Source organism: Canis aureus, chromosome 12 (assembly GCF_053574225.1).
Source record: "Canis aureus isolate CA01 chromosome 12, VMU_Caureus_v.1.0, whole genome shotgun sequence".
Taxonomy (NCBI): domain Eukaryota; kingdom Metazoa; phylum Chordata; class Mammalia; order Carnivora; family Canidae; genus Canis; species Canis aureus.
Window position 1 is genome coordinate 27,187,822 of NC_135622.1, and position 10,094 is coordinate 27,197,915.

Consider the following 10,094-nt stretch of genomic DNA (forward strand, 5'->3'; position numbering starts at 1 on the left):
CATCACCTCCGTTCTTGAGCTGCTTCTGCCCCGCGAAGGCTGCTGCAGCTCATGGGGCTGTAACATGGGCCAGAGCACTCAGCTGCACATTACTGCCCTGGGTTCTCCAACATCTGCCACTGACGCCAACTCAGACACTCTGCGGCGCCTGCTCCCCACTCAAGGAACACATTGGGCAGTGGTGACAGGCCAAACAGAGAGGTTTGTGTTCAGGGCTGAACCACTGTGGAAGGAAACTGTAAATTTTGCCCGCAGTAATAAACTCCAGCATCGTCAGCCTCCACTCTGCTGATTCTCAGGGTGAAATCTGTCCCTGACCCGCTGCCACTGAACCTGTCTGACACGCCAGTGAAGCGGTTGGACACCCTATAGATCAGGCCCTCTGGAGACTGGCCTGGCTTCTGTCGGAACCAATACAAATAGGTGTTCCCATTACTGTGCAGGAGGCTCTGACTGGCCTTGCAGGAGATGGAGGCCGTCTCTCCAGGGCTGACGGACAGGGACGGTGGGGTCTGTGTCATGACAATATCCCCACTGGATCCTAAAGTAGCGAGAGATAAGTACAAGTTGTGTTAGAAACAGTATAAAACATTTCTATTAATTTGAGTTTTTTACATTTTAGGCTAAATCATATTTTGTGTTTTGTTTTATATTTTAAATGTATTCAATTATCATGGAAAACCCAAGAGAGCAAGACAGAGTGGCTTCTTTCTTCTTTAGCATCTCACTAAAGTACCGTTCTTCGTATCTTTTACTTTCTTCTTAATTTTCACAGGTCTAAAAATTAAATTCTCCTCGTTGGAGGGCAATCTCCCGCATGCACAGAATACACAGGGAGAAAAGCAGCACCAGGGGAGCTGACCATCCGCACTCCCATGTCTTTCCTCATCCCCGCATTGTCCTTACCTGGGATCCAGAGCATCAGCAGCCCCAGGAGCTGAGAAGGGAACCTCATCTTGAGAAGCTGAGCTGAGGAGCCCTAGTAAGTAAAGACAAGCCTAGAGCTGACCTTTATCTCAGACTTTCAAGGGAAGGTCCTCCCCAGGGGACAATATGCAAATCCCCTGGTGGGTGTGGCAGAGTGGAAAGAGGCACAGGCTGGTGCAGGTCCCTCTCCTGCCAGTGTAGTAGCTTAAAAGGTCTTCTGTGCTGGGAGGAAAGCTAACAGAGACAAATTCTTTACTGCCTGAGTAGGAAGAAGGATCGAACGGAGGAAGTCAAGATCTGTGGGAAGACAGTGCTCAGAGTCCTGCCCTTCTGTGAAACCAGCAGAGACGTGAAGGTGTAGTGGCCAGTGTCCATTTCTGGCAGGTGAAAGGCCCTCCTGCTTGGATTCCTGTCTGCTAAGGTCCCAGGGGAAACAGCTGACACTCCCAACTACAGCTGAGTGGCGGAGGATCTCCAAATCACGGGAAGAACTGGAGATAGTTCTAGGGTCTATGGGGTCTCCTGTTTCCAGGCTGATGGTTTAAGACTGTCTAACAATGATTTAAAATAAACTCACCCTGGGACCCTGTGAATTATGCTCTATGAGAAGATGAAAGTAAAAACACCCTGTCAAGGAGGAAGATTCTCTCACTTACAGGAAGAGAACTAATAATCACATGGAAGAGAATAGGGAAGACGACCGTATTTTATGCTTCATGTAATGAGTATGATTTGTGGTAACCCTTTTTTACTGTCTGGAGTGTATCTTGTCACACTTCTCTCTCCTTCCCCAGTTAAAGATAGATCGATTGATTGATCGATCGATAGACACACACACATGCCATGTGGTATATATGAGACCCTTCATTACAACAGTGACAGAACCTGATGATTCTTCATGTGTCTGCTTGACGTTATCATATTGAGATATTTGTGAGAATTGTGTCAACCTCAAGTTACCTCCCAATTAAAGTCACTGTCCTCAAACAAAATCCTGGAGAAACTGAAAGCATAGAGTTTGTAGTTCTACTGAGTCTCAGGTAATTAAAAGCCAAAGTCATACTGAATTGAAAAATAACTGATAAATACAATTCCAGGTGTGATTACACAGAAAAGCTCAGGCTCTGTATCTCCTAGGATATCTTCCAAGAGTAAGATTTTGTACTGAGAGTGGAATAGCTATTGTGTAAAAATGCTGTGGAGAGCAAATCCTGAACTCTGTGGAGAGTCCCAGGTGCTCACGACAAATTGAGATAGGAGTATAATAGCCCAAGTCCCATAATTTCTTAGGTGTCACTTTATTTACTTTTTCTTATGTTTTCTTCCTTGATCCATGTTATAAGCTAGCCAATGCAATCCTGAATCTTCCTCTTTAAATTTTCAGCCTCAATGTCCACAATAGCCAGACTGTGGAAGGAGTCTAGGTGTCCATCGAATTGAATGAATAAAGAAGCTGTGGTCTGTGTATACAATGGAACATTACTTGGCCATTAGAAATGAGAAATACCCACCATTTGCTTCGAGTTGGATGGGACTGGAGGGTATTATGCTGAGTGAAATAAGTCAAACAGAGAAGGACAAACATTATATGGTCTCATTCATTTTGGGAATATAAAAAATAGTGAAAGGGAATAAAGGGGAAAGGAGAGAAAATGAGAGAAAATATCAGTGAGGGTAACAGAACATGAGAGACTCCTAATTCAGGGAATTGAACAAGAGGTGGTGGAAAGGGAGGTGGGCAGGGGGTGGGGGTGACTGGGTGACTGGCACTGAGAGGGGCACTTGATGGGATGAGCATTGGATGTTATGCTATATGTTGGCAAATTGAACTCCAATTAAAAAAAAATTTCAGTCTTCCTAATGAATCCTATTAGTGAATGAATTCAGAAAGATAAGCCACAATAATGAAAAATATCAGGACAAAGACAAAAAGGATAATACAAGACATTATTATAAATGTTAAGGTGAGTGTCAAAATATTCATAACCCATGTTAAGTGAAGAATCACATTGTGTAACACTATTTCTCAACTGTACTTCAAAAACGAATCACATTACACATTTTTATGTGAAAGCTCAGCGTGTGGAAATATGGCTGCAAATTATTCATCTGTCATGGTTTTTTTTTACTTACTGTATATCGGTTTTGAAAATATTTTTCCAAATTATTCTTTAGAATGTTTGAATTTGGAATATTACTATTTGCTACAGAAATTAACATGAAAACTTAAAAAGTCTTTTCTGCTTGGTTGCCTGTCTCATAATTTTTAAAAATTATCTAAAATATCTCGAAAATGCAAAATCTTAGAAAGATTATTTCTTGACAGTAATGGCTTTGAAATTTTCCAGTATGACCTGTACACTGAACAAGGAGTATTCTTAGTTCCAAACAGGAATCCACGTCTCTACATGTTTACACTCTATTTTGTACCCTGGACAATAAAACTGACCCCAGCAAAGCTGGACGCTACAACTTCACAGAAAGAATAGCATTTGTAAGGGATGTAAGCAGAAACTCTGTGAGGTCCAGGTGGGGAACAGGGCTCTAGAGGTCTCTAATCTAAGCACCATCAACTGAATTAGCAAGGAGTTTTGCAGGTGGATTTTATGGCACTTTTGTCTCTGTGCAGGAGGCTGTTCATCTGGGTCCATAAAAGTGGAAGTCAGGGTGTGATTTGTGTACCTTGAGAAGATTCTCTTGTTGGTGCAACTGTGAACCCATTATCCTGGGATCAGAGTGTGTGGGGTGGGAATTGTGATGCTGTTATACATTCTGTAGACTTTGACCTATAAATTTTATCAAGCCAGATGCTCAAACTATGGTGCTTTGGTGCAGATGAGACAAACACAGAAGCTTGTTTCCTGACTAACCTAAATGGAAGTTCTTTCTGATAAAAGGCGAGCTTTTTTTTTTTTTAAATTTTTTTATTGGGACTCAATTTGCCGTCAGATAGCATATCACCCAGTTCTCATCCTATCAAGTCCCCCCTCAGTGCCCGTCACCCAGTCACCCCATCCCCCTGCCCACATCCCCTCCCACTACCCCTTGTTCGTTTCCCAGAGTTAAAGTCTCTCGTGTTCTGTCACCATCACTGATATTTCCCACTCATTTTCTCTCTCTTCCCCTCCATCGCTTTCCCTATTTTTTATATTCCCCAAATGAATGAGACCATATAATGTTTGTCCTCTGAATGACTTATTTCACTCAGCATAACACCCTCCAGTTCCATCCCTGTTGAAACAAATGGTGGGTATTTGTCGTTTCTTTTTTTTTTTTTTAATTTTTATTTATTTATTTATTTATGATAGTCACAGAGAGAGAGAGAGAGAGAGAGACAGAGACACAGGCAGAGGGAGAAGCAGGCTCCATGCACCGGGAGCCCGACGTGGGATTCGATCCCGGGTCTCCGGGATCGCGCCCTGGGCCAAAGGCAGGCGCCAAACCGCTGCGCCACTCAGGGATCCCTATTTGTCGTTTCTAATGGCTGAGTAATATTCCATTGTATACATAGACCACAGCTTCTTTATCCATTCATCTTTCAATGGACACCTAGGGGCGAGCTTTTTTTTGTGCGAGAACTGAGATCAAGACATCCAGCAGAGGGAGCATCCCCAGCTTCAGTTCTGTTGAGTAGATTCTTGGGACTTGTGATTGAAATGGGTCACCTTTTCTAAATATTTGTAAATGGTCACCACTGGGGGATAATCTGTACAGATAAATAACCTGATTCATACACCTGTGAATGTGTTGATCTTCTGACTTTACAAGTTACTTCTCAACCATTGGGCTTCAACGATCTAGATATTCCAAAGCCCTGTTCTCTGTTTATGAGTGTTCTCATCAGGGAGGAGAGGAAGCATTTTTCGCTCAGGCCCCAATCCTTGAGTTCCTTAGGGAAAAAAAGGAGGCAAAATTTTCTTGATGAATCTGTGACAAAACATCAGTGTCCTTCATGTGAGACCTGGCCTTCCCTTCAATCAATGAGCTTGAGACTTTAACTGGCTTAGGTCTAGGACCTGAATCAGAAGCAGTGACTTTAGGCTTCAGCTCCCCTGACCTAGAGTTTTGCAGTTACAGAGACAAAATATACACTAAGAGTCTGCACATTGACTTAATTTCTACTAATATGTGCTTAAGCATCTACTGCCACAGATGCCTCTTTCTGACAACATTCTGTCCTTGTATATTGTGGAAATTGTACACCTTCTGCCTATGAAAGTTAGTATGACAAGCTGGTCTGTGCTACTCACTGACATCCCTGGTTCCAGGCATCATTCCCTGGAAAGCAGATTCATGTGTAAGGTAGCATGGGGACAGTGGTTGAGGAATGTTCTTGAGATCAGCGTCTCTAAAGCAAGATTGGGCACATGAGGGAGTTGAGCAGGGATGCAGGACAACCAAAGCCTAAGCCGATCCCCCAGAGGGACCCAGAACTGGTAGGTCTCCAGAGAGGATACAAATTGGGGCACATGGGCCAGGCCCTTATGCAGGATTTTATCTTTTACCCCCTGCTGTACCTTTATTCATTCTTGATCCACCTTCAGAGAAGCTGACTTTTCATAATTGTTCCTAATTTCTCCACAGATATCCCCAGTTTGTTTTATTTTTGCTCTTTCTTGAAAGTATGAAGAGTCTATAACTTTATTTTTGCCATTACTCTAGAAATGTGTTTTATATTAGAGAAAGTTTTTAACTTTGTTACAGGAGAGAAAGAGATGTTTCTCTTGTTTCAGGGAAGATTTCAACCTTGGGGCTATATCCATCCCATGTGGGTATTTAAGGAGAATGCCAAAACGCCTGTAGACTGTGGAGGTGTCACCACTCTTGCAGAGACTGGGTACAAAGAACCACCCGGTAGAGGAGAGGCTCCGGTCCATATAAGCCAGGTGGCTGTCCCTGACCAGATGTGTTGACGACCCCATATGCAATTTCATGATGGAGTTTCCCAAGGACCACAGCCTCTTGGATGTGGGTCTGTTCCCAGTTGGCTTTCATGTCCATACTTCATCCTCCACAGCAGCTGCCTGCAGCACTTCAAGGTGGCCTGGAGGCCCGAGGTTGAGAAGGACTAGCCCATCAGGGTCTCCTTGTCTGATGGGAGAGATGAAGGGACCGCTCCCAATACCATTTTTAGGAGGGGGTTCCCAGGCTTCCCTCCACATGTGTGATGCTTTGCTAGAGGAGCTCACAGAACTGAGAGAAACACCTATTTATGTTTACCAGTTTATTAATTTTTTTTTATTTATTTATGATAGTCACACAGAGAGAGAGAGGCAGAGACACAGGCAGAGGGAGAAGCAGGCTCCATGCACCGGGAGCCTGATGTGGGATTCGATCCCGGGTCTCCAGGATCGCGCCCTGGGCCAAAGGCAGGCGCCGAACCGCTGCGCCACCCAGGGATCCCTGTTTACCAGTTTATTCAAGGATATGATCAAGATACAGATGAAGAGCTAGATGGAGATACATAGGGTGAGGTCTGGGAGGGTCCTGTGTACAGCAGCTTCTGTCCTTGTGGAGATGGAGTGCATCTCTTTCTCTCTGTGGATTGTTCATCTGTGTGGAAGCTCTCTAAACCTTGCACTCTTGAGACTCGTGGAGGCTTGCTTACCTAGACATGATCGATTATTATCTATGTGTCAAGCTCCTCTCCCCTTACTGGATGGGAAATGGGGCAGCAAATTCCATGGTTCTAATCATGGCTTGGTCTTTCTGGTGACCAGTGCCCATCCTGGAGCCCATTCAGGGGCAATTTCACAGAATGAAAGATTCTCTAGAGCTTTTATCTCCTAGGAAATTATAAGCGTTTTAGGAGCTCTGTCAGGGGCTGGGAGCAGAGACCAATCTCTATATTTTCTCGTATGTCACAGACATAAATCAGAAATTCTGGAGGACCACCATTGTTTCAGAGGCTGGGGGAATTCAAGCAGGTTCTAAAGCCTTGCATCCTATCTAACTCCCACTCTGACCTCTAGGTTCTCCTGTGGGTTCAAGGACAGTGGACACGATGTGGATTTCTTCCCAGCCTGGACGTCAGCCTGATATGGCTGCAAGTGTTCCTATCTGCAGCACTGACCCTTGTCCCACAGAGCTGCAGTTCTCACACAAACCTCCTCTGAGGGTGATTAGCTGCCCTAGGCTGCCTCCCCAGATTTTGGAGGCAATGCTCTGATTTTATGAAGATGGGGGTTTTTATTAGAATTACATGTTCAAGCACTTTTCTATGTTTTCCTTTAAGATTAGAGCCAATATACTTGGTTTCCTCCCTTTATATTTCTCTCCAAAGCAAGGTTCCAGGTCATTTTCCAGACTGCTGTTTCCTTATTTCCCAGTGGATACTCCCTGATGATTCTCATAAAATATTGATGTGGAAGGCTCCTAGATTGTGGCTTTTAAATTTTCTTTTGTTTCATTTTACAGTGACCTAATCATTGTATAATGGAGGGGTTTGGAAATTAATGCTCTTAGGATTGTTTCCATGATCAGAAGAAAAGAGAATGAGAGCGAGATATGCTTTCCTGGATCTGATCTTCCTACCCTGTACTCATATCTCATTATTTTCTTCTGTAAGTTTAAAGTCGTGTTTTGAAAAGTGAGTTTCATGTATGAAGTAAGACAATCAAACTCATTTTTCCCCATACGGGGGTGACACATTGTCCCCAAATTATTTAAGTAGTTAATTCTTTCTCCAGAACACACACACACACACACACACACACACACACACACACTCACACACACACACACACACACACAGAAACATCTGAACTGAAATGACCACTAAAATCTATCCAAATGGTACACCACAGTTTGACTCAACAGAATGACACAACAAATGTTCTCCTCTGAGCAGTTCCATGACACTTAGGAAGGAGGCAAAATGTTCCTCTCCACATCAAGATAAATGGTCAGTTGTCAGGAGCCTGAAGAACAACTCAGATGTATCTGTAGTTTCCTCAGAGTGATGAAAAAGAACAGTACCAGTGAACATCATCTGAGCAGAAGGAGAGCATCGAACTGAGAAAGTCAGGATCTGTGGGAAGACAGTGCTCAGAGTCCTGCCCTCCTGTGAAACCAGCAGAGACGTGAAGGTGTAGTGGCCAGTGTCCATTTCTGGCAGGTGAATGGCCCTTCTGCTTGAATTCCTGTCTGCAGGAAGGTCCCGGGGGAAACAGCTGACACTCCCAATTGCAGCTGAGTGGCGGAGGATCTCCAAATCACGGGAAGAACTGGAGATGTTCTAGAGTCTATGGGGTCTCCTGTTTCCAGGCTGATGGTTTAAGACTGTTTAATAATGATTTAAAATAAAATCACCCTGGGACCTTCTGAATTATGCTCTATGAGAAGTTGAAAGCAAATAACCTGCCAAGTAGGAAGATTCTCTCACTTACAGGAAGAGAACTACGAGTCACATGGTAGAGAATATGAAAGAAGAAAGACAGAATTTTAGGCTTCAGGTAATGAGTATGATTTGTGGTAACCCCTTTTTTACAGTTTGGAGTGTATCCTGTCATATTTCTCTCCATTCCTCAGATAAAGATAGATAGATCTATTGATCGATTGACAGACACACACATGTCATGTGTTATATATGAGACCCTTCAGTACAATAGAGACATACTGATGATTCTTCATGTGTCTGCTTGAGGTTATGTCATATTGAGTCATTCATGAAAATTGTGTCAACTTCAAATTACCTCCCAACTAAAGTCACTGTCCTCAAACAAAATCCTGGAGAAACTGAAGCATAGAGTTTATAGTTCTTTGAATCTCAGGTAATTAAAAGCCAAAGTCATACTGAATTGAAAAATAACTGATAAATACAATTCCAGGTGTGATTACGCAGAAAAGCTCAGGCTCTGTATCTCCTAGGAAATCTTCCAAGAGTAAGATTTTGTACTGAGAGTGGAATAGCTATTGTGTAAAAATGCTATGGAGAGCAAATCCTGAACTCTGCGGAGAGTCTCAGTTGCTCATGACAAGAGATAGAAGTAAGAGTATAATAGCCCAAATACCATAATTTCTTACTTGTCACTTTATTTTCTTTTTCTCATGTTTTCTTTCCTTGATGTTATAAGTTAGCCAAAGCAATCCTGATTCTTCCTCTTGAAAATTCCAGCCTCCCTAATGAACGTTGCTAGTGAATGAATTCAGAAAGACAAGCCACAATAATGAAAAATGTCACTATGAAGACAAAAAGGAAAATATAAGACAATATTATAAATGTTAAGGTGAGTGTCAAAATATTCATAACCCATGTTAAATAAAGAAACACATTATTTAACACTATTTGTCAACTAACTGTACTACAAAAAAAATCAAATACACATTTTTTATGTGAAAGCTCAGTGTGTAGTAATATGGTGCAAATTATTCATCTGTCATGGTTTTTATTTTATTGTATATCAGTTTTGAAATGTTTTTTTTTTCAAAATTATTCTTTAGAATGTTTGAATTTGGAATATTACTATTTGCTGCAAAACTTAACATGAAAACTTAAAAGGTTTTTTTCTGCTTGGTTGCTTGCCTCATAATTTCTTAAAATTATCTAAAATATCTCGAAAATGCAAAATCTTAGAAACATTATTTCTTGACAGTAAAGGCTTTGAAATTTTCCAGTATGACCTGTACACTGAACAAGGAGTATTCTTAGTTCCAAACAGGAATCCGCGTCTCTACATGTTTATTACTCTATTTTGTACCCTGGACAATAAAACTGACCCCAGCAAAGCTGGACGCCACAACTTCACAGAAAGAATAACATTTGTAAGGGATGTAAGCAGAAACTCTGTGAGGTCCAGGTGGGGAACAGGGCTCTAGAGGTCTCTAATCTAAGCACCATCAACTGAATTAGCAAGGAGTTTTGCAGGTGGATATTATGGCACTGTTGTCTTTGTGTGAGAGGCTGTTCATCTGGGTCCAAAAAAGTGGAAGCCAGTGTGTGATTTGTGTCCCTTGAGAAGATTCTCTTTTTGGTGCAACTGTGAGCCCATTATTCTGGGGTCAGAGTGTGTGGGGTGGGAAGTGTGATGCTGTTATACATTCTGTAGACTTTGACCTATAATTTTTATCAAGCCAGACAGGTCAAACTACAGAGCTTTGGTGAAGATGAGACAAACACAGAAGCCTGTGTCCTGACTATTGCAGATGGGAGTTCTTTCTGATAAAAG

At 42.4% G+C, this 10,094-nt stretch overlaps 1 long non-coding RNA gene and 1 gene segment (V, D, J or C); one reads left to right on the forward strand and one right to left on the reverse strand.

Annotated features, from left to right (window-relative positions):
* Positions 1 to 209: 209 nt before the first annotated feature.
* On the reverse strand, positions 210 to 1,059 carry LOC144281368 (immunoglobulin kappa variable 2D-29-like). The segment is given in 2 exon segments: positions 210 to 541; positions 907 to 1,059. Coding segments are annotated over 2 exon segments (381 nt in total).
* Positions 1,060 to 8,286: 7,227 nt separating this feature from the next.
* Positions 8,287 to 10,094, forward strand: LOC144324650 (uncharacterized). Its single transcript, XR_013390083.1, has 3 exons — positions 8,287 to 8,381; positions 9,044 to 9,155; positions 10,004 to 10,094. It is a non-coding gene; the product is annotated as an uncharacterized LOC144324650 (long non-coding RNA).